The sequence below is a fragment of the Sorghum bicolor genome, chromosome 2 (assembly GCF_000003195.3).
Source record: "Sorghum bicolor cultivar BTx623 chromosome 2, Sorghum_bicolor_NCBIv3, whole genome shotgun sequence".
NCBI classification, from domain to species: Eukaryota; Viridiplantae; Streptophyta; class Magnoliopsida; order Poales; family Poaceae; genus Sorghum; species Sorghum bicolor.
The window spans coordinates 5,527,046-5,551,817 of NC_012871.2; the positions used below are offsets into that span (position 1 = coordinate 5,527,046).

Sequence of the window (24,772 nt, forward strand, 5' to 3'; positions counted from 1 at the left end):
TTCGATTTACCACGGTATGGTGTTAAGCATAAGGCATTCGAGTATTTAAGAACGGATGCAGGAAATGGTCTATTGAGGGTGGAATGGTGAGGATTAGCTCATCTTCCATTGTATATACTCTTGCCTCTTCTTCCTCCCTATATTTCACATAGCTCTACTTGGTAGGACGATTTAAGCCCATTATGTGTCTCTCGGGATGCGCTAGTGGTTAATGGATTAGTAATTTGGCTATAAAGAAAAAAAAAAGCAAAACTACATCAAGACAATGTGCTCATGGTTAATCAATACTAGGCGTACTAATAACCCAACAATATGGCAATAATTCAACGACAAAATCGCAACCAATCCTCACTATGATCAATACTTATTTGAAAAAGTTCTGCTATAAAACTTTGACTAATTTACTAAACTATCGGTCACATTGCCTGACTTGTTATGGCTGCATCACGTGAAGTATACATGTCATCTTTGAAGGACTAAGACCAATTCATTTCGAGACGTCCTTATGCCGTTTATGCTACTCATTATCATCTATCAAGTACGCAATAATTAGACGCTATTGAGATAATGATGATGTCTCTATGGGAACTACAATTATTTTTTTATATTACTTAATTCTCATAAATATTTAGCTTTATTCACATAAATATCAGGCGTTCATTGATTCCTAATTTTCTATGAACATTGGTAGTCATGTTGGTATTTGATTTGCCACTATATGGTGTTAGCATAAAAACGGATGCAGGAAATGGTCCTTTGAGGGTGGGGTGGTGAGGACTAGCTTATCTTTCTTTCTATACTCTTCTTCCTTTGGCTCTTTCATGGAGAACTTGGTAAGAGGACTAAGGCTTTGTTTAGTTCACCCCAAAAACCAAAAAGTTTTCAAGATTTCTCGTCACATCGAATGTTGTAGCACATGCATTAAGCATTAAATATAGACGAAAATAAAAACTAATTATACAGTTTAGCTGTAAATCACGAGACGAATCTTTTGATCCTAGTTAGTCCATAATTGGATAATATTTGTCACAAACAAACGAAATTGCTACAATAGCGAAATCCAAAAAAAATCACATCTAAACAAGGCCTAAAGCCCCTCAGAGCATCTCCATCATTGTCCTGATAACTTATCCTTAAGATATTTGTATTGGGATAATAACCTAATATTATTTTGTGACTATTGAAGAAATTGCCACAACAATACTCCAATACTATAGCTCTCCCGATAGCTATATGATAGGTAGGTCCCACCCGTGTATAGGAGAAAAGATAGTTAAAAACGTGGTAGTTAGGGGTGGTACCTCTTTATTTAAGGGAAGATGAGTAAAATATATCGGTGACCATAAAAAAAATGGCATTAGGGACTGTTGGAGCAAGAAAAAGACAGCTACTTCAGTATGTCAGTTTTATGAGAATAGGGAGACGTACAAAGGTACTGCTGTGTTCGTGCCTTTTAGATGCAGCACTAGTTAATGGATTAGTTTGATTGTATAAAGAAAAATGCAAAACTTCATCAAGACAATGGCCGTGATTAATCAATACTAACCCTACTAATAACCCGACAATATGGCAATAGTTCAACGACAAAATCGCAGCCAATCCTCACCACGATCAACACTTTTCGAAAAGGTTCAACTATAAAACTTAACTTTACGTACTAAACCATCGGTCACATTGGTAACTTGTTATGGCTGCATCACGTGAGGTATACAATGTCATCTTCATCAAAGGACAAAGAACGATTAATTTCGGCACGTCCTTGTACCGTCTATGCTACTCATTATCATCTCAAGTACGAGCAAAAATAATTATCACTCAGAGATATTAATACCGTTGCCCTCACGTCCTAGATTGCTATGGCGTCTTTTTCCATTTTTTTTCTTAATAATGAAGAAGTACCGGACGTGACAAAAGAGACTACGTACGCAACTCATACTGCTTCCCAATGAAAACGTCCATACGAACTCATCATTTTGGCACAAGTATACGAAAAGGAAAAAACATCATTTTCCCAATTACTTGGAAGCGACATGTGGAGAACCCCTCGTTGCCTTCCCCGGAAGCTAACACACGATTGGATTTACTCCAACTCTAGTGGCTACCACGCACGTACGGCATCGGTTCGAAAAACCTCAGTCTAATAATCTCCACTATTAATTCTTGTCCTCATGCAAAAAAAAATACAGAATTTTTCCGATTCCTTCTCAGATCGAATCTTACGGCACGTGCATAGAGCATTAATTATAGATAAAAAAATAACTAATTGTACAATTTGATTGTAATTTGTGAGATGAATCTATTGAGCCTAGTTAGTTTATAATTAGATAATATTTGTCAAATACAAACGAAAATACTACGGTGTCCATTTTGAAGAAAAAAAATAAACTAAACAAGGCCAATGATCGAGTGCAATTTTGGCTCAGGCATGCGACGGTTAAGTGCGGTAGTTAGGCCTTGTTTACATCTAAATGTTTTTTAGATTTTGATACTGTAGCACTTTCGTTTTTGTTTGATAAACATTGTCCAATCATAGAGTAACTAGGCTTAAAAGATTTGTCTCGTGATTTACAGGTAAACTGTGCAATTAGTTATCTTTTTTTATCTATGGCCTTGTTTAGTTTGAGAAAAATTTTGGATTTCGCTACTGTAGCATTTTCGTTTGTTTGTGGTAAATATTATTCAATCATAGACTAACTAGGATCAAAAGATTCGTCTCGCGATTTACAGGTAAACTGCGTAATTAGTTTTTGTTTTCGTCTATATTTAATGCTTCATGCATGTGGCGCAAGATTCGATGTGACGGGAAATCTTGAAAAATTTTGGAAACTAAACAAGGCCTATATTTAATATTCCATACATATGCCGCAAGATTCGATGTGATGGGAAATCTTGTAAAGTTTTGAGCTTTTAGATGCATCTAAATAAGGCCCTTAGAGCAACTCCAACAGCTCTGCTATTCTTATTATGGAGGCCTTTTAGAATTTTTATTATAGAAAAATAGGCTCCAACAGATGTGCTATTTGGTTTTGTAAAATAGAAAGTTTGCTATCCCTTGATTTTCGTTGGCCATATATAGCCAACCACTGACACTAGCTATCTGATAGCAAGGCTGTTGTGAACCTCTTCTTTTTTAACAAGTTATCTATTTTACAAAATGGCTAAACATTAGAATTTGGCTACTAATTTTAGCCAAGCTCTTGGAGATGCTCTTAGTACCACCAACCCCGGCCATTATTGCGGTTAGAGCAACTCCAACAGCTTTGCTATTCTTGCGAAGCTCTTGCTGATGCTCTTAGATGTCCCGTAGCAATTGCTCGTGTGAAATGAAATCCCCAACGTGCCCACCAGCATCAGGCCTTCATCATCATCATCATGGCTGGACAGAACACCGAGCACAGCAAAGGCGAGCTGAGAGCCTGAGAGAGAGGATCCGATCCGGATTCCACTGCGCCGGCGGATCGGTCGGAGGCTAGCGAGAGGTCTCCTCCGGTCCTTTTTGACTTTCCAACGCCCTGGACGTTGACGGCCGCCCAGCCAGCCGCAAAGGATCCGCGACCCACCGCACCAATACAAATCCAAAACACCCGCGGGGGGGTCAAAAGCGCCAGCACCCACCGAGTCCTTGGTTGCCCGGTGCGTTCGATCTCAGCCGTCCGCTGGCGCGCCAACAGCCCCGATCTGTCCCGGTGGGGGCACGACGACCGTACGGCGCGCGTAAATAGCCGCCCGCCGCGCCTCCCGGACGTCAGTTCCGTCGCGATTAGCGCGCTGAGGTGGCACGGATTGAAATTGAAACATCCAAAGGAGCCGTGGTGGAGTATGGCCTGTAGGAGGACTCGAAGTCGCCTGCAGTCTCCTCCATGACCTGTGGGACCGATGTCCCGTGGGCCCAGTGCGGGTGAGGTGGGGTAGTATGGGCATGCGGTGGGGAATGGACCGCGGCTCGATTGCCTCGTGTAGTCGTGTGCACTGAGTGGTGGGCGCTCGTGGGTCGGGTCACCGCTGCGTGCGCGGAAACGGAACGGAAGTACGGAACGGGAGTCGCTGCCCCGGCTGGCTGGCTGGCTGGCTGGCGTTAGTTAACGGTTGCTTTGTTTTCGTTAGCTAAACATGATTAAGCGTATTATATATGTACAGGATATATATTATATTATAGGCCAACAAAGTACGTAATCACAAGTCTTTGTTTTCCTCGGCGATTACTTTGGCGTTCGAGAGCTTGATATTAAGGACTTGGCGGATGGATTTGTCTTAACTATATCTAGGGGCGAAGCTGAGTTGGACTCGAGGGTGCAAATGCAACCCCCAAAAAAAAAAATTCAAAAACAATAGATTTAGTTAAAATTTCACCATATATGTACCCCTACAATCAATCTTTATGCATCCACAAGCTAGGTGCACCTTCCTCTAATTTGCTTTAGCTTCGCCACTGACTATATCTTTTAACCTATCCTAACCAAACGAGGAGACAAAAATAGGGCCCCTCTTGGCACATGTTTTGGTTGAAGGCCAACCACGATGGAATAGATGGATATTTTTTTCTTTCTTGGGGTGTTTGTTTACAATCAAGTGGGATGGATCCATTTTAAAAAGGAAATAGTCTCTCTATATATAGGTTGGATCCATCTCTTGAAAACCAAAACATGAGTATATGCCCCCACTTTGTCTCAAGAATGTGTCTATTGACTCCGTTCTAGGTGAGTGCAGTCATCGTGGCAGGTGTTGGTGTGACAGTACAGGTGAGTGAGTCGGGGATAGGATGATGAGCAAGCATGGCTACTTAACTCACATACGGTTCGTCTCTTTCAACCGAGCTCACGATGGCTTGTCTCAATTATAGTTCCATCTCCTTGCACAGGTGCCGCCATGAGGGTGGACGTGGGCAAGGTGGTAAGGGCGAGCGTGCAAATGTCACCGCAGCAAGGAATATAAGATCCACATGAGGAAGACAATATATATGAGTGGCCTATACCACTCATGATGGCTTCTCTCAGTTATAGTTCCATCTTCTTGCACGGGTGGCGCCATGAGGGTGGACGTGGCAAGGTGGTAAGGGCAAGCGTGCGAGCGCCACCGCATGAAGGAATGTAGTAAGATCCACATGAGGAAAAAGATATATATGAGTGGCCTATACCACTCACGGTGGCTAATGATAAAAGGCCTTGGCGTCCATCCCACTATCCCAATCATCCCTACTATCAAACTAGGACAACATTATCCACTGAACCAAATATGAGACAGGGTGATCCTATTTAAAAACAGAACATGACCTAATCTCATATGGTTAATGGATAGGAACAACCTACTAATTGTTGTTCTAGGTTTGACCACATAACTTTTTATTTCATTTTTCCGACAAAATTTGATGTTTAAGGGAATGGCCTACTTGAAAAAAAAATATAACTTTCTAGGGCACCCTTTTTGGACATAACTTTTTATTTGATTTTTTTTGACATTGTGGTAAAAATACATATCTTTTTATTTGAAACAAATGCATGTTTTGATTTAACGTTCAAGGGGAACTTCCATACCAAACATGTACTCTCAAATACGAAACAAAGCAGCTTGATTTGGTTCTATTTTTGGTGTTGTGCTAATTCGATGCTACTGTCTCTTCACATAAACGAGGCTCATTATTCTCAATTTCGTACTAAACTAGTAGTCTAGCGTATATATTCTACTTGTCCTCGATCAGCCAATACACGATGGACAAAATCAAAGCAGAACCAAACCAAATGCGACCTTGAATAATCTTAAGGCCAATGTTTTTTAGGCGCCGCGGCGTGGCGCGGCGCCCGACCCCCTTCACAACGCCTAGGCGTTTGTGGCGGACGCCTAGGCGACGCCATACACACATTGTAAGGCGTTGTAAGCTAGAATTTTTATATACTAGTGCAGCACATACATACCTTGTTTGTTGCCAATTCTTGATCCCAAGTTCCTTCCTTTCCCTTCCAAAAGCTCTTCTCCTGCATGACAATTACAGAATTCAGCAATCAAACATGTTATTAGTTGCTATTTGCTAAGAATTAAATAGGAAACAATACACAAGAGGCAAAATAACAAATTAGCAAGCATTAGTTCATGCATGAGCATGACAAATGACATCATAGTCTGTCTCAAATAGTCCACAAACTTAAACTGCTGAACTCTACAGCATACTAATTAAGTCAACTACACCACAGTCCACAGCCATACAACAGGAGTGTGTGACAACACAAAAGTACAGCAAGGGTGCAGGACACAAAAGAATCCATCAGCAAGAGTGCAAATCTTTGTTTCAGCACTCAAAATCCATCATCAAACTCATCAGGATCAGCAGCCTTGTCTTGTTCAGTAGCAGGAACATTGCCATCTTCTTCACAGTCGCTCACTTCCGCATCATCATGTGGGTCTTCAACTTCATCTTCCTCTTCTCCATCTTCACCAGCTGGAACAGGAACATTTCTCGAACGACTATAATGTAGAGTAGCAGTAGCTCTCCTAGGAAGATTACGCCCCCGCAGTGCTTGTGATGCACCTGTGGCTTCATCAACATGCTGCCATGTGAGCTCATCAACAGCATCAGACCCTCGAGCACTCGGAATGGACACATGCAATGAATCAGCCCATTCATTGTCCCAATTGAACTCCTCAATGACCAAAGGGTCATATTTCTTGCCTGCCTTCTCACGCATAAGCTGAAATCTTGTTCTCATCTTCCGATTGTATGAAACAAACACAATATCATTCAATCTCTTGTGCAGCAGCCTATTCCTTTTCTTTGTATGCATCTACAAACAAAAAAATCAGATGGGAAGCAAAACAAAAAATCAGATTGTATGCATCTAAATAAAATTTGTTAATCACAATTTACGAGGATGCTCACATGACTGAAGGTACTCCAGCACCTCTCACAACCGGATGATGAAGCACAAAGACTAACTATGCGCTTATCAAGTCTTTGTAGTTCAATGGCTCGGCCACCATAAGAACGCCACCAATCAACTGGATGAAAAGTACAACACATATTAGGAGTTTGGAATGCAATTAAGTTGCTGAAATTTGCAAGCTGAGATTAACAGCACTTACGAGGACTCATTTTGTCATAGCTTTCCTTTGCCATTTTGTTTGAGAAGGCATCACCACGTTGCTCTTCATACTCCATGGCCTGCCTATTGATCTTCATTTGTGTTTCCACATCTGGTATCATTCTTCCAAGCACTTCAATAAAACAGCCTCTTAACTGCCCAACAGTGGCATCGTCATTAGCTTTTAGAAGAGGAAAAAATTTTCCTGGGTTCAAATATAGTGCAGCCCCATACAGTGGATGATCCATTTGGTTCACCCAACGCTTCTCAATAATGTCCATAATTTTCTTGAGCAGGCCCTGCTTGGTTTGTATATTGAAGCTTTGCTTTATCCTCTCTTTTGCATGATTCATCAGAGCTGTGACCTCTGGCATTGCAGGCTTCTCATCACCATCAACAGCCCTCAAAACAATTAACAGTGGTGCTGAAGCTCTTAGGCAATCTTCTACTGAGTTCCAAAACTCAGTAGATAGCACAATGTCTTGCACTTGTTGACCTGCTGCAGTTGTACACAAGTTGTTCCCAGTCCATGTTTCACTAACAAACAAGCTCTTCAAGGCATCCTTGTTCTTGTACAAACTCTTCAATGTCAGAAATGATGTGGCAAATCGAGTCTTTGCTGCCCTAACAAGATCAGTCCCACCTGTTTGAGCCCTCATTGCACTAAGAAGCCTCCCATGCCTATAAATGAATGTGGTGACACGCCTAGCACGTGCAATAGGTTTCTTGAATGCCTTCAGGTTCCCAATTTCTTCCAACATCAGATCCAAACAATGTGCAGCACAAGGACTCCAAAACAGTGTGGGAATTCTATCCATCAAGATCTTACCAACAGCCTTGTAGTTAGCACCATTGTCGGTCACAATTTGAACAACATTGTCCTTTCCAATGTCCTCAATCTTCTCCTGTAGCAAATCAACAAGCATTGTTGCACTATGGACTTGATTTGATGCATCAACTGACTCTAGAAAATACGTTCCCTCAGGGCTGTTCACAAGGAAATTAATCAAGTGACGTCCTCTCATATCAGTCCATCCATCTGACATTAGTGTACAACCATATTGCTTCCATGCTTGCTCATGGTCCTTCCTCATGGCACTTGTCACCTTAACACATTCTTGAAGCAAAGGTTCACCAAGCTGCTGGTTAGTTGGAGGCTTGTATCCTGAACCATATTGGGCTGTTGCCTCACAGGCAATTTCAAATTGCCTTGAATTTGCTGCATTAAAGGCTACACCACACTCCATGAACCATAGTGCCCATTGTAAATCCACATATTGCTTCTCCTCCTTAGTCTTTGTGCTGGACTCAATGGTGGGTTGAAAGTCCTTTGCACGCCTTTGATCTACTATCTGTTCAGGTGTTCTTCTAAGCATAGCAACAACTGACTTTGTTGCCTTTGGTGTCTTTGGTGTTGAATTGACACTGCTAGGAGCTGAAGCTTTGAATTGATAGATAGCATGCCTTTTCTTGGCGGCTGTCCCAGAACTTGGTTTTTTTGCAGCCACTTTTGGTCTTGTATCTGTTGCTGCTGCTTGTGCATCTACTGCTGACACCTCCACAACTTCATCTTCTGGTTCTTCATCCTCCTCCACAAGACCATCCAAATACAAAGGTCTTCTTCTCTTCTTTTGCAAGTAAGCTTCCATCTCTTTCCTAATTTCAGTGCTAACTTTTGAACAAAGGACAACATCTCCATATCCACCAGCCAAATGTTGCTTCAACCTCTTTATGCCTCCTGAACCCTCATGTCCACACAGGATACATGTCATCCAGTCTCTCCTAGCAGGGTCCTGCCAGTAGGCATATTTCCAGCCTGGATCATTGGACTTTGCTTTTCTTGCTAGATCAGTCTTGGGATCATAATCAGGTGCTTCAACTGAGCTTGCCATGTTGCTGGATGCTACATAATAGAAAGGAACATCATTAGGAAAATGGCATAAAGAGGTTCTGTAATAAAGAAAGTAACATACTAATCAAAGCAAATGTCTTCTTTATGTTCTGTAAAATTGCACACTAAAGAAAGAACACAAACAGAATGGCAGACATTATATACTAATCAAAGAAAGACCCTTTTGCAGTTGTGCTTTGTGCTGTACTCCATAGCAGTGTATGTGGAGTCATACAATATTAAGTATTTCAGTGCATACGCAGACACTAGCATACAATATTCAGAGCAAAGGACATGCAGCGTGAGCAAAAGCAGAGCACAAGTCATAGGCATACAACATTCAGAGTAAAAGTAGAGCATGAGGCATACAATATACATTCAGATCAAAAGCAGAGCAAGAGACATACAATATTCAGAGAAAAACAGAGCACGACTGCACCAGACATTCTATATTCAGAAAAACAGAGTACACGTCAAGGAGATTTGGCCTTTGGGAGACCAGAGACAGAGAGGACAGAGGAGGCAGGGGACATACCACGGCACCAGGCGGAGGCGCAGGTGGGTGAGCAGCTGCAGCTCTGAACCGGCCGATGGAGGCGGACACTCGAGGCGGGCGAGCAGATGCGGGCTCGAAGACTGGAGGCGGACGAGCGGACTGCGACTCCACGACGGACGAGCGGACTGCGACTGCGGCTCCACGGCAGGTGCGGAGGCCAGGCGGAGATGCAAGGCCGGCTCCACGGCAAGGGCGACCCGCCGGTGGACGACGAGCAGCCAAGCGGAGCTCGAGGTCTTCGGTCTGCCTGCCGCCTTCTCTTTTCCGCTCCCCTCGACCTCGCTTGCAGTCGTGGTAAATGGCACGCGCGCGGTCGATTTCCCGCGTCCGCGGCCTATCTAGTTCCCCCATGGTCGATTTCCCGCGCCTTTTCCCGCGAGCGCGGTCCTTTTCCCGCGTGTGCGGTCGATTTCCCGCGGGAGCACGGTAATTTTGGCGCCCTTCCCAGCGATTTGGCATCCGGCGTTCGTGGCATGGCATAAGGCGTCCGCCTGACGCCAAACTACTCTTAGGCGACGCCTAATTCGATTAGGCGGACGCCTTACCCGTGCAGGTCGTGGCGCCAGCGACGCCCATGGACTCCAGCACGCCTTGTCGCCTAGGCGACGACTAGGCGACGCCTAGGCGACGCCCCAAAAACATTGCTTAAGGCACTGTTTGGTTCCAGGTGATTTTTTTTATCATCTATCACATCGAATGTTTGGACACATGCATAAAGTACTAAATATATACTATTTGAAAAAAAGTTAGAGGATAATTTACGAGACGAATCTTTTGAGTCTAATTAGTTCATAATTGGACACTAGTTGTCAAATAAAACGAAAATACTATCATACTTACGTACATTTTATCCCCCCCATCAAACACCTCTTAACTTGGACGTACTATTGTAGCAAAGATAAAAACTTGTTCCAACTCGATGCTATGCAGCAAGCATGCAAATTTGACAACAAACAAACCTGAAAAATCAGGACCGACCGACCATTATTTCCCATGTGCCAGAAACGCACCACAGATGCACTTTCGAGACACATCACCTACGAAAAGAACCACACGAGCACACATAAGTGTGTTGCATGGTCCATTTGGTCCTGCGCAGCAACCACCAACAAATTGAATGATGAAATGCAGGGGCATGCAAATGCGCTACTACTACCAGTAAGTTGAGACGTCAGTTTTCGTTGCCGCTGACGCATCATGCTTTCGCAACAAAAAAACACTATACATAATAATCATCACATAGAAAAATAGGGGGGGGGGGAAATCTCAATTTACGTCTCCTAGCAGCTAACAGTTTTATCCATTATTATTACAGGAAAAAAATGTGATAACTTGAATAAAAAATTGCGCTAACTAACCTATTTTATTTAATTTTAATTCTAACCTATAATTGCCACGTGGCTGGTCCAAATCATCTACACCGCGGTCACCCCCCAGCCCAGCCTCTGCCTCTGCCTCTCGCAGCACGGCACCCTCGGGCCTCAGGTCCCACACGCTCCTCACCTCCGCCCGTGGCCCCGGGCGGGCGGTACCCTCACCGCCGGGCCCACCGCCTGCGCCCCCTCCGCTCCGCCCCCACAAGGCCACAAACAGCCGACCGCCCCCTCCCCGCCTGGCCGCGACCCGCGCCCAGACACACACACACGAGCGCACGCAGGCAGGCAGGCAGAGGAGGGGGCTGCGCGAAGCGAGGCGACGCGCGGTGGCCGGTGGTGGGGGCGGCGAGGGAAGCGAGGCGGGGGACGCGGGGGGTCGGCGGACGCCTCTCCGCTGACTCTCCTCAGTCGGTGGGAGCGGGAGGTGCGCGGCGCGGGGGGAGCTGACTGTCCGGGCACCCAACGGTCGGCACCACGGCGGAGGCCAACGGCGGCGGGGGCGGGGACCCCGGGGCCGCGGCGAGGCGGCGCTGGGATCTCCCCGGAGAGACGGCCGGGAACATGTAATGGCGCTGACCTTCTCTTCTCTCTCTGCTGTTATTATCCTGTTTCTGACTTTCTGTTGTGGGCGTTGGGGGGGGGTGTTCGTTTCGGTGGCTGCGCCTTTGCGCTTGTTGGGTTTCTGAGCTGCGTGGTGGATCCGGGTGGTTTGGTGTGTCGATTCGTGCGGATGGTTTCGGTGATTTGCGCGATTTCTTGGGTGAGTTTTGGGCTGGTGGGGGCGCGGATTAGGGTTTCGCGGCTCTCGAATGGTTCCTCATCGTGTGGTAGCTGAAATGTCTGGTTTTCTCTAAACTAATAGTGCTAGAAATGGCCGGTAATCGTTTTGGTTTGTAGGCTTGTAGCTTGCGTGGAAGGCATTAACTGGGTAATGAGTTGGCGTCCCTGCAAACAATGGGATAAGGCATTAGCGTGGATCCTTAAATAAATTGTGGAATAGGGGCGTTGACTGATTATTCAAGATCGTGCACTCGTGTTCTTGTGAAATGGTTGTCCAATGGGCGTGTTCTGATTACGATAGGGTTCTTTTTGAAATGTTTCTAGTTGTGTTGTTGAACTCAACCGTGCTTAGTTTTATATTTCGAATGTCACATCCTGCAGATTCTTCAAAATTGTTTGTAAATAAAGCTTGTTGATTCTAAGCTATGCACTGTGAAGAATTTATCATTTGTCTTAGTGGCCATGATGTAAGGGCTCCCGCTAAAAAATCTTGTATCGCTTCCCGCGAGTTTTGTATATACGACAAAATATTCAAATTTTGCTGGTATTTATTGCCTGGTGAAGTTAATAATAAATGCATTCTGCAATCTTGAACGTGCAAATAAACATTGTCGCGTTGTGCATTGTTTGAAGAAATCGGAATATAGCTCTTGTCATGACCATGGCCAAGTTGGAGCTACGTTTCAATTCATTTTTTGGGAGTTTGCTAGGCTGGCATTTCAGTAAACTTGTATATTGCACCTGAGGAAACTTTCGATTCAAGGTTAACAAACAAATAAATATGCTGCACAAGTTCTACAACAATGCGTTAAATGTGAAGCTTCTAAGCGACAGAGTACCAAAATCATCTTGAAATTCTTCTGATTTACGCAATAGCTCTTGATTCGGACTTAAGAAACACGTGTGTAATCTTTGTTACATGTGGACTTCAGGAATATCCGATGACACAAGTCTCCAATTTTTGTATGACTGTTCTGTATTTGTTGGTTGGATTTTTCTGCTTGGTTGTAAGGGTAGTTGCTTGCATGTCATTGATAATGCATATGCTTATATTAATTAGTTGTTCTTTTCTTAGTTATAAACAATTGATGGGAGCGCTATGTTATAGTCCTGTTTGACTCTATTATTGTTCTATTATTCTATATGATTTGATACGTAAGGCGCTTCAAGGCTCCATCTAATTCTGCTGTACACATATATTTATATATGTTTTTTAATAAAAAAATGCAGTGCAATGGGGAAAGAAGTTGTTGATATGTCTACTGATGAAGAATCAGATTGTGTAGTTATATGTCCACCTAATGGAAATGCTGATCATGAGGAAGTTGTGAGTGGCAGCCATGATGAAGATTCTTCAGGAAGGCAAGAGAACCCTTATGCTATGAACTCACATATGGACAGCAACAGCCAGGAATATGTGTCTGTAAACCCAGACCTGCCCAAGGTGATTCATCATCAGGAGTCTTCTCTCAGCAATACACCAGCAAAGCGTGCAGTAGCTAGACAGCAAGGGTCTAGCCATACTGTCCCTGAGCCATGCACTGTTGCACCTGAAAGAAGGTCATCTGGAGCAGGAAATTGTGCTCCAATTCCTCATCCCTCCAGCAGTGGGGAAAAACTTTCGGATAAAAGTAGCTCCTCACCAAGAAGCATGGCAAAGAAGGTCTGGTAGTCATCTGTACCCTCTTTTTAACTGTACCCTTTGGGCTTCATCTACTTGTCTTTGTTTCTCAGACAGTCTCTATTTGCCTTGCACTGCCAAATTAACTTTTGGACATGAAAGTAGGCAACTTTAGTGACAAACTTTGTACTATTTGTGGATTTGCAGAGTCCATCAGTCACACCCAGGAAGCCTCTCCAATCGGACAATACTTCTCATAGTCAAGAAGAGGACTCATATTCTGTCACTTCTTCGTATCCTTTTCAAATATGGATCAAGTTGAATTCTCCGGTGGATCTTATTGTTCTGTCTGTTTAGTGTCTCCTTTTTATATTTTTATGCATATGAACTCCATAGAATTTTGGACGGAACACTTTTCTATGCCTTTATAACTGACTGTTAGTACAAAAGGTTGCTTCATCTGTATTCCCCAATTTCCTGAGCTGTGTACAGAACTGTAACTTCAGCAAGAGCTGGAAAAACTAAGAAGACAACTGTTGCTATTGCACCTACATTCGTCTGTGCTAATCGTGCTGAGAAGAGAGGAGAGGTACACGTGTTATTTTGTGGTGCAATATCATGATTGATATTTGGCTTTAAAGAGCCAGTCGAATAATCAAAACTTTGTTGATTCTTCAGTTTTACACAAAATTAGAAGAGAAGCGCAAGGCTTTGGAAGAGGAGAAACTCCAAGCAGAGGCCAGAAAGAGGGTAAGTCTGCTATGGTTTATTTTATGGTATTGTCTGAATATCGTTGTCTGTTTTGTTTGTTGGCATCATGAAGAGTGCCACCCCCCCCCACCCGTTTTTTTTTTTTTTGCAAAATTATTAGTCCAAATGCATTGGAAACTATAATTTCATTCTTATAAGCACTGGAATTAGAATTTTGGAGCAACTTTGTTTAACCTACTTTTTCCTCCACTTTTTGTGGTATATTTTGAACTTCACTGAGCTCACTTTTTTTTTACATGAGTCGTGTCTTGTCTTGTCTCTGACTTCTGAAATACTATTTTTTTCGAGGTGTTGGAAACAATCAATACAACGATTTTTGTATTTCCATCTTGCTTGGTTAGTGTGGTAAAATGCAAGAAACGAGAGAATTTCAAATATTCTTGAAGCCTTGAAATGAACTTTTCTGAAGGTTTATCCATCTTTAAGTCCATCTGCATTCTTGTTTGCTACAATAGCAGCTATAGGAGGTTTTGCATGTTGCTTCTTTGTGTAATCAGTATAGTTAAATTGGTTAAGCCTTTTCTTGTGAAACTATAGTTGTTTCCTGTGTACATGAGTTGATTTGTCTTTATAATGAATATTTTGTCCCACAAAATCTGATTTTTTTATTGGGAAAAATTATAGTGCCTGGTAACTTTAGGTACTGGTATTGGAGTTGTTGAGGGTGCTTGTATCTGAAGCCTGCTTACTCTTAGTATATTGTTACTGCACATAGACCTCGCTTGATTGCGTTAACTATGCTTCTGCTGTGTCACTCATACATGCATATTTGATGCCTCTTGTAAACATCATTGCACTTTCACGTTTTTAGCAATAGCCTAACTTATGAAAATCTTTGTTTTTTTCCCAGCAAGATGACGAAATTCCTTACCAAGCCTGCTTTAATGATCCTCTTTTTGATTAAATCTTTTTGGGTTAACTAAAATTTCCATTATTTCTCTTTCTTGTCCTTTTCTTTTTTTCTAGGAAGAGGAAGAAGAAGCTCTAAGACAACTGAGGAAGAACTTGGTCGTTCGAGCAAAACCCATGCCAAGCTTCTACCAAGAAGGACCCCCACCAAAGGTTGAACTTAAGAAGGTAATGTATTTCATGTGTCTGCTGTGTTATTCTAATCAATTAACTTTTTTTTTGCATTGTTCAATTGGTATTTACATTCTGAAGGAAACATCTAGGTCTTCACTCTTCAATTAGCTCCATAAGTTATTCTGCTGCATCAATTCCTTAGATATTCTTCATAATTTCATATTCATTGCTCTGGTGTTGTTCCATATATTGCTTTTCTTTGGGTGCCAAGACACTAAAGTCAAGGTTAGGGGGATCCTTATCCAATTTTGTTCCTTTGTGTTCCTGATTCTTTATATACCTCACATTAACATATAGTGTCTTGATATTTTTGTGCAAGGAAAATATGCTTGAAACAACATGATTCCTCGGCTTCCAAATGCATGACATTATTTTCCTTGTGTCTGTCCATAATTGAAAATTTCAATTTTCTGGACACATAATTGTCTCTTTTCATTTGATTCTCGCAAAACAAATGATTGCCGTTTTCATCATCGACTTGGTCAGCAAAAATGTCAAAATTTTCTCACTGAACAAACTTGTAATGTTGCTACTCCAATACTGATATAAATCACCAAAATGAACATATATGCAATCAGTTAAAAAATGTCTTACATTAATTTATACTTGTAACCTGTTGATTAAATTAATGGAAAGCTGTATAAGCTTGCTTGCTTTTAGCATGCACTAGTGCGAGCCTTCATTTTTTAGCCTTTTCTTTTGCAGGTGCCTCCAACTCGTGCCAAGTCACCAAAATTGACACGGAGAAAGAGCTGCAGTGACACCCCTCATACACCAGAGGGAGGAAATGGCAGTGCAGTATGCTGCCGGTTGCATCGTCACAGCATCAGCAACTCCAAAGATGCCAGCAGCAAGGCACAATGTTCTCCAAAGAGCGCTTCAAAGACGGGATCAGCTACTAAATCCAGGGTCACCAAATCCAGGGAAGACCTGAAGGCTTCCATGAAGAAAGTGGGACAGCCAAGCGCCGCAAACTTCACTGTACAAACCTAACTCATGAGGCATTCACACCCATGCCATTTTTCATTTTAATTTATACCTCACATCACCAAAAAGATGGCCTCATGCCCCTACAACAGTGTGTTTGTTGATGGATTATTTTTGCATTGTCCTTGTAAGAACCTGGCTACCAGAGAGACCATGCACTGTTCCGTCTTGTAAATTTGTTGAAGGTTTTGTATGGGGTAACCGAGTCAGTCCTGTGAGAACCAGCAGGCAGCCGATGAGCTGTTGGAGTGACATATTGTCATTGTGTGGCGGCATTCGCAGATCCTATGTATTGTATCTGAGCTGTAACTTATTGTGGGCATTGGCAAAGCGATTCTGATTGTTGTCGCAAAATTTGGTCAGGTCATGTTTCAATGAATTATCCTTATGAATTGGAAGCTGGGCTGTGACTTATCTGTACGAAACCTGAAACAGTTACATGATAAAGGATCAGTACATGTAGTGACTTTCTGAAAAGTACACAGGGGCTTCATCAGTTTTATAAAGATGACTAATTTGTTGAATTGGCGATACTTTCTGCCAACATTATTCAAATAACTGTTTGCTGATTTGTTATGAGAGAAAAACACTGCTGAATTGACATATTCGGTAGATAAATTCAAACGAATATGACATCATATCAAAGGAGCAAGTAAATTTAAAACAAACCAAGGGAATATTTATCGACAACTTAGACACAGCAAGCCACTGTCAGTTAAAGGTTAACAAGCGAGTTATTGCCTCTAGATACTCTCTGATTTATGAGCCACACTGCACTTTTTCTAAATTTTTATTTGTGATGAAATATTGTTAGTTATTGATATGCCTATGGTCGATTTAATTTCTATTTTGGATTGAGCATAAAAACGAGAGTGGGTGTTTTGCAGGATGTGAGTAACTATATCAACATGAGTAGCAGCATAAAGTTGAGGACTGTTTAACTGAAGCCTAAACTTCCATTGTCGTACTAAATGAAATATTAATCTATATAAATATGAAAAGATAGTCAAATGTTTTACATTTCATCATGGTTGGCTTCTATATCATTTTCTTCGTTCTCCGGTTCACTATGAACTTCTTGTTCAAATTTTAGCCCCCGTTGACAATTTTTTTAGCTATATAAGTCTATTAGACCTAAGTATTATTTTTTGGGCCAGAGCCAGACCAAAAATTGCCGGTTATTTTAGGTAAAAAAAGCATGTCCACGACCATCCCATGGATCAGATCGGTACTTTCCGGGCTAGGCCCGGGCTTGGGCGGGTTGCTCGTTGGTTTTTAGTGGAAAGGTAAATAAAAGAAATACTTCGGGCTAAACTTGGCTCGAGAAAATTTTTCTGGACAATTAGACTCAAGGGGTGTTTAGCTCTTCTTTTATCCCAAAAAATTTTAGGTTTGGTCTATCACTTTACATAACAAAATTAAATACCATGCAAAATTTTTGGTAAAAAAGTGGATAGTCTCCATTTTAGATTTTGGTCTCAAAAAAAGATCAAAAGAGCCTTAAGTGGCCCTAATGAGGTAATTGGTATTTTAGATGGAACTAAACATGATCTTAAAAAAATTGGTATTTTATATTTTATCATTAAAGTAATTGATATTTTGTATTTTTTATTCTATAGGAACTCAACACACCCTAAGGTTAATGGACGGCCTAAAACTCGGTAAGCTCAGACCCAGTTCAATTTGCTCGTGTCTACGGTGAAAATTATTTGGCGCTCAAACTAATTTTCTTTTGTAAAGAAAAGAAACACCAGAATTACTCGGTCAAACATAGGCCTTGTTTAGTTCCAAAATATTTTACAAAATCGGCACTGTAGCTCTTTCGTTTGTATTTGACAAATATTGTCCAATTATGAACTAACTAGACTCAAAAGATTCATCTCGTCAATTTCGACCAAACTGTGCAATTAGTTTTTATTTTTGTTTATATTTAATACTTCATGCATGTGTCTAAAGATTTGATGTGACGGAAAATCTGAAAAATTTTGTAAAATTTTTTGGTAACTAAACAAGGCCATAGAGAAACGATTCCACTACCAAGCCCCAAGCACGTGATGAGTCCTCTCCTCTAGCTCGGTTAGCACGTGATCAGTCCTCTTCTCTAGCTCTCGGCTTGACGCGAATCACGCCCACCGTTTCTTTCGAATCGAAAAAAAAAGACCCAGAGGCCAGAGCTCACGCGCAGGCGCAGGCGCAGGCGCAGCGGAACCCCGATCCCAATCTCCCACACCACCGGTACAGAGTACACCGCCGCCGCTCTGTGCCTGTGCGGACCGTCCCCATTCCCAGCGCGAGCGAGCTGTGAGCAGCATTTCCCACCGAACCCGAGGGGCGAGGTGTGGATCCCACCGGCGGCGCCGACCATGTCGACCCGGGCGCGGCCCGCTTGGTTGAACAAGCTAAAGCGGATCATTGGACGGCGCATCCGCTCGGGAAGCCTCAGTGCTGAGGCCGCGCGCCAACTCTGCGACGAGGTGCTCCCATCGATCCAAAGTCGTTCCCCACCACCGGCCGCTTCAGCAGCCGCGCGCCGGTGGAGGGCCGACCGCCGCCCTTCCTGGGAGCTGGAGCAGTTCATCGGACAGTGTTACCGCTCGGGTGACCTCGCCCCCGAGGACGCAGTCGATCTGTTCGACGAATTGCTTCACCAAGCGAGGCCCGGCTCCATTTACGCCCTCAACCAGCTGCTCACCACGGTCGCTCGCGCCCCGGTCTCCTCCACTGTGCGCGATGGCCCTGCTCGCGCCGTGTCCATGTTCAACCGTATGGCCCGAGCGGGCGCCAAGAAGGTGGCTCCAGACATAGCTACCTTCGGCATCCTCATCAGCTGCTGTTGCAACGCGGGCTGTTTGAACCTCGGCTTCGCTGCATTGGGCCAAATCATTAAGACGGGAGTGAGGGCACATGCCGTCACCTTCACGCCCCTGCTCAGGACCCTCTGCGCCGAGAAGAGGACAAGCGATGCAATGAATATTGTGCTCAGGCGGATGCCTGAGCTCGGCTGCACCCCCGATGTCTTCTCCTACACCACACTTCTCAAAGGGCTTTGTGCTGAGAAGAAATGTGAAGAGGCTGCCGAGCTGATCCACATGATGGCTGAAGATGGAGACAACTGCCCACCTAATGTGGTGTCCTATAGCACTGTAATCCATGGATTCTTTAAAGAGGGAGAGGTAGGGAAAGCTTACACCCTGTTTTGCAAAATGCTTGATCATGGGATCCCGCCAGATGTTGTGACCTGCAATTCAGTCATTGATGGCCTATGCAAGGCTCAAGCAATGGACAAGGCCGAGGAGGTCCTTCAGCAGATGATTGACGAACATATTATGCCTGATTGTACTACATATAACAGTCTGATCCATGGATACCTCTCTCTGGGACAGTGGAAAGAGGCAGTCCAAATTCTCAAAGAAATGTCTAGAGATGGGCAGGGGCCAAATGTTGTTACTTACAGTATGCTGATAAACTGTCTTTGTAAATCTGGATTGCGCGCAGAAGCTAGAGAGATCTTTAATTCTATGATTCAGAGTGGTCAAAAACCCAATGCCGCCACTTATCGAAGTCTGCTTCATGGGTATGCTACCGAAGGCAATCTTGTTGATATGAACAATGTCAAAGATCTAATGGTACAAAATGGAATGCGACCTGACCGTCATGTCTTCAACATAGAAATCTATGCATACTGTAAATGTGGAAGGCTAGATGAGGCAAGCCTTACTTTTAACAAAATGCAGCAGCTAGGATTCATGCCAGACATAGTCACCTACACCACGGTTATAGATGGGCTTTGCAAGATAGGCCGGCTGGACGATGCAATGTCCCGATTCTGTCAGATGATTGATGATGGATTGTCTCCCAATATCATAACATTTACGACCCTGATTCATGGGTTTTCTATGTATGGCAAATGGGAGAAGGCTGAGGAACTATTTTATGAGATGATGGATAGAGGCATTCCTCCTAATGTCAATACGTTCAATTCAATGATAGATAGGCTATTCAAAGAAGGAAAGGTTACGGAGGCCCGAAAACTCTTTGATTTGATGCCACGTGCAGGAGCTAAACCTAATGTTGTTTCTTATAATACAATGATTCATGGGTATTTCATAGCTGGTGAAGTGGGCGAAGTGATGAAGCTCCTTGATGATATGCTCTTGATTGGCTTGAAACCCAATGCTGTTAACCTTAATACTTTACTTGATGGCATGCTCTCTATTGGCTTGAAACCAAATGTTGACACATGTAAGACTTTGATTGATAGCTGCTGTGAAGATGACAGGATAGAGGATATATTAACTCTGTTCCGAGAAATGTTGAGCAAGGCTGATAAGACTGACACTATCACGGAAAATATAAAACTGTGAGTGTCACTTCAGAATCGACGGACTGCCATTGGGATGGAACTCAAGCTGCAGATGGCCAAAAGGGTTCAATAGAGAACAGAGTCTTAACCTTAACTAGGACGTGTTATGTTGTGCTTAGTTGTACTTGAAGATGATTTGGAAGTGTTGTTAAGGTACGGTTTGTTATCTACCTTGGAGTATTTTTATGGTAGATCTTCTTGTCTTCGTAAATTTTAGTGTTGCGAATTTTGCAAGTTTGATATTTTCTGAAGGATATTTATGAGCGGTCTCCTTTCAATATAAGGGTCATCTTTATATCTGCCTGCATGCTTAGGCATTATTTTAGAGCAATAGCATTTATGTTTGCGAAGAAACTTTATTTTCGTTTTTCTACTCTTGAGGAGTACAAGAAGACCTGGTACTGAGTCTCATGATGAAGTCTACTGATTTTAAAACTTGTGTAGACCCAGTGTAACTGTGAAAGCTTGTTGTAAGCTCCTTATCACTGTTCCAAGGACTAGTTATTAAATACAATATACAAGGTGATCTTCCTCAGGTTCCAAGAATTAGTTATAGCTTAAAGCAAGCCAGTGAAAGCATACCCAAGATGAACAGAGGAAATAGTTGCCGACAACTCATGGTCTGGCCACTGTCAAAAAAGACTAACAAGCAAGCTAACTGTCGCCATTATAGCATCTGTGCACTGCTTTGTGAGATTTTGAATAGTGTGCCAACTAGCATGCTGAAGCTGATTATAGCCAGCTCCCGATGCTACAACTTAACCAAAAGTGAGGTGATCACCCTTCACCAGCGATAAATCCCCATCTTCCTTCTCTACATTGCTGCTCATGGAAGGAACCTTCGGTATTGCTTGCTCCTGAGAGGCCTACATGATGTGCTTGTGCTTCCTCAAAGAACTCTTCGAATTCAAGATTGTGCCTTCAGACTGTTCCCCTGCATCGATACCATTTCTTTCTGTCCAGAGCATCCACGGAACATGTTTGCATGTCTCCAGCCCCAGAGGCCTACATGATGTGCTTGTGCTTTCTGAAAGAACTCCAGGAATTCAGAAATGTGCCTTCATTCAGACTGTTCCCCTGCATTGCCGGCATTTCTTTCTTTCTAGAGCATCCATAATGTATATATTAGCAAAAGATATTATACTGAGAAACGTTTGCATCTGCATTCTTTAAAGTCTACAAAACCTTATTGCAGACTAGCAGATGCTAGACATTTGCATTTGCTCAAATGTTTGGCTAGACACTGAGAAAGAGAACTGAATGGCTGGGACTGCCTTAATGTGAATATGTTGATTAGCTTTTAGAGTTATATGTAACCGCCAGAGCAATCGTGACACATTAACCATGTGTTACATTATTATTCCATCCTTCGGTATAATAGCTTACAGCTCGCATGTCCGTGCAGCAAATGCATGAAAAAAAAAAACAAGGTATGGTTGAACAAGCTGAAGCGGATCATTGGACGGCGCATCCGCTCGGGAAGCCTCAGCGCTGAGGCCGCGCGCCAACTCTGCGACGATGTGATCCAAAGGCGTCCCCCACCGCCGGCCGTTTCCGCAGCCGCGCGCTGGCATTGGGACGACCACCGCCCTTCCTGGGAGCTGGAGCGCTTCATCGGAGTCTGTTACCGCTCGGGAGACCTTGGCCCCGAGGACGCACTCGGTCTGTTCGACGAGTTGCTTCTCCAAGCGAGGCCCGGCTCCGTTTACGCCCTCAACCAGCTCCCCACCACCATCGCTCACGCCCCGGTCTCCTCCACCGTGGACGACGGCCCTGCGCTCGCCGTGTCCCTGTTTATCCGCATGGCCCGAGCTGGCGCCAAGAAGGTGGCTCCAAACATAGCGACGTACAACATCGTCATCAGCTGCTGCTGTCATGCAGGATGCTTGAACCTCAGCTTCGCTGCATTGCGCCAAATCATTAAGACAGGGCTGAGGACAGATGCCATGATCTTCACGCCCATGCTCAGGACCCTCTGTGCCGAAAAGAGGACGAGTGATGCAATGGATATTGTGGTCCGACGGATGCCTGAGCTCTGCTCCACCCCCAATGTCTTCTCCTACAACACTCTTCTCGAGGGGCTCTGTGATGAGAAGAAATGTGATGAGGCTGTGGAGCTGATCCACATGATGGCTGAGGATGGAGATAACTGCCCACCTAATGTGGTGTCTTATACCATCGTAATCCATGGGTTGTTTAAAGAGCATGAGGTGGGGAAAGCTTTCACCCTGTTTTGTGAAATGCTTCGTCGTGGGATCCCGCCAGATGTTATGATTTACAGATCAATCATCGATGTCCTATGCAAGGTTCAAGCAATGGACAAGGCCGAGAAGGTCTTTCGACAGATGCTTGACAATCATATTATGCCTGACTGCACTACATATACTAGTCTTCTCCATGGATACCTCTCTTTGGGACAGTGGAAAGAAGCAGTCAGAATTCTCAAAGAAATGTCCAGAGATGGGCAACGACCCGATGTTGTTACATACAGTATGCTGATAAACTGCCTTTGTAAATCTGGAGGGCACGCAGAAGCTAGAGAGATTTTTAATTCTATGATCCAGAACGGTGAAAAACCCAATGTCAGCACCTATGGAAGTATGCTTCATGGGTATGCTACCAAAGGAGATCTTGTTGAAATGAATAATCTTTTAGATTTGATGGTACAGAATGGAGTGCAACCTAATCATCATATCTTCAACATACAGATCTATGCACACTGTAAATGCGGAAGGTTAGATGAGGCAATGCTTACTTTTAACAAAATGCGGCAGCAAGGATTGGTGCCAGACATTGTCAGCTATGGGACGGTAATAGATGCGCTTTGCAGGATAAGCCGGCTGGACGATGCAATGGTCCAATTCTATCAGATGATTGATTATGGATTGTCTCCCAATATCATAGTATTTACGACTCTAATTCATGGTTTTTCTATGCATGGCAAATGGGGGAAGGCTGAGGAACTATTTTATGAGATGATGGATAGTGGCATTCGTCCTACCGTCGTTGTCTTCGTTGCAATGATAGACAAGCTATTCAAAGAAGGAAAGGTTACAGAGGCCCAAAAACTCTTTGATTTGATGCCATATGTAGGTGTAAAGCCTGATGTAGTTTCCTATAGTACAATGATTCATGGGTGCTTCTTAACTGGTAAACCAGACGAAGTGATGAAGCTCCTTGATGATATGCTCTTGATTGGCTTGAAACCCAATGCTGTTAACCTTAATACTTTACTTGATGGCATGCTCTCTATTGGCTTGAAACCAAATGTTGCTACCTGTAAGACTTTGATTGATAGCTGCTGTGAAGACGGCAGGATAGATGATGTATTAACTCTGTTCAGAGAAATGTTGAGCAAGGCAGCTAAGACTGACACTGTCGCGGAAAAGATAATTTCATGAATGTTATTTCAGATTGGAAGTACTGCCATTAAGATGGAACTCAACTGAAGATGACCAAAAGGGGAAAATAGGTTCTTAATATTGACTAAGACACATTATGTTGTGCTTAATTTTACATGAAGATGATTTGGATGTGCATCAGTCTGGAGAAGTTACAATATAGTTTCTTATCTACCCAGTAGTATGTATCTGGTAGGTCTTCTTGTCGTTGTAAATTTTAGTGTTTGGTTATTGCAAGCTCGATCTCTTGTGAAGTATATGTATGAGGGGATTCCTTGCAGTAATGGTCATCATCTATGCCCTTAGCCTTTTTTTTAGAACAGTAGCCTCGGTTTGTTTGCTGAAGAAACTGTTTTTTTCGTCTATCAACTCTTGAGGACTTGAAGACCTGTACCTTATTCTTACGATGAAGTCAGCTGATTTTAGAACATGTGTATTATGCCTCTTGTCACTGTTTCCGCTCAAAGCTTCAGAAGTTGTTACACCAGCAGGAGTCAGTTCATACATTTGAGGTAGCATGTCTACAAGATGCTTACAACACAAGTAATTAATTCAATATGAAAGTGATCTTCCTGAGGTTCCAAGAGCTAGTTCAAGGCTTAAAGCAAGCCAATGAACATACTATAGGCTACAACATGATGACAAGACATTGATGAGCAGAGTTGCGTGCGCAAATTTGAATGAAAAACATCTTTCCACTATTGAATTGTCGTTGTTTTGTTTGTAATGGCTCTCAGGCTAATACTGATCGCATCTTTTGCATGAACCTCAGGTATGAACAGCTTGAATTGGAAGGGAAATTATTGGAGGTATGAAATTTTTGGTTTCATTTTTGAGTTATTCATTCATAAGATTGTGAATTACATGTAATGG

General features: G+C 43.1%; 3 protein-coding genes across 4 annotated transcripts; 2 read left to right on the plus strand and 1 right to left on the minus strand.

Annotated features, from left to right (window-relative positions):
- Positions 6,870-8,440, minus strand: LOC8056636. The gene has a single exon (XM_021454748.1). The coding sequence runs from the start codon at positions 8,315-8,317 to the stop codon at positions 7,058-7,060; it is 1,260 nt and encodes a 419-aa protein (XP_021310423.1). The 5' UTR covers positions 8,318-8,440; the 3' UTR covers positions 6,870-7,057.
- LOC8056637 (protein WVD2-like 2) lies at positions 10,983-16,535 on the plus strand. Of its 2 annotated transcripts, none has more exons than XM_021453230.1 (7): positions 10,983-11,456; positions 12,904-13,336; positions 13,502-13,587; positions 13,787-13,883; positions 13,973-14,044; positions 15,032-15,142; positions 15,854-16,535. In XM_021453230.1, the coding sequence occupies exons 2-7, from the start codon at positions 12,908-12,910 to the stop codon at positions 16,139-16,141; spliced, it is 1,083 nt and encodes a 360-aa protein (XP_021308905.1). In that variant the 5' UTR covers positions 10,983-11,456; positions 12,904-12,907; the 3' UTR covers positions 16,142-16,535. The 2 variants fall into 2 exon arrangements, with proteins under 2 accessions (XP_021308905.1, XP_002459447.1); XM_002459402.2 differs by lacking the exon at positions 10,983-11,456 and adding an exon at positions 11,535-11,653 and having other exon boundaries at positions 15,854-16,533.
- LOC8060761 (putative pentatricopeptide repeat-containing protein At5g59900) lies at positions 18,277-24,665 on the plus strand. The gene is made up of 2 exons (XM_002459403.2): positions 18,277-20,495; positions 21,838-24,665. The coding sequence occupies exons 1-2, from the start codon at positions 18,499-18,501 to the stop codon at positions 23,897-23,899; spliced, it is 4,059 nt and encodes a 1,352-aa protein (XP_002459448.2). The 5' UTR covers positions 18,277-18,498; the 3' UTR covers positions 23,900-24,665.

Coding starts and splice junctions, on each gene's coding strand:
- LOC8056637 (XM_021453230.1), top strand. CDS start 12,908: ATGGGGAAAGAAGTTGTTGATATGTCTACTGATGAAGAATCAGATTGT. Junction 13,884..13,972: donor GTGCTGAGAAGAGAGGAGAG/GTACACGTGTTA, acceptor TTGATTCTTCAG/TTTTACACAAAATTAGAAGA. Junction 15,143..15,853: donor CAAAGGTTGAACTTAAGAAG/GTAATGTATTTC, acceptor TTTCTTTTGCAG/GTGCCTCCAACTCGTGCCAA.
- LOC8060761 (XM_002459403.2), top strand. CDS start 18,499: ATGTCGACCCGGGCGCGGCCCGCTTGGTTGAACAAGCTAAAGCGGATC. Junction 20,496..21,837: donor ATCACGGAAAATATAAAACT/GTGAGTGTCACT, acceptor ATCGTGACACAT/TAACCATGTGTTACATTATT.
- LOC8056636 (XM_021454748.1), bottom strand. CDS start 8,317: ATGGAGTGTGGTGTAGCCTTTAATGCAGCAAATTCAAGGCAATTTGAA.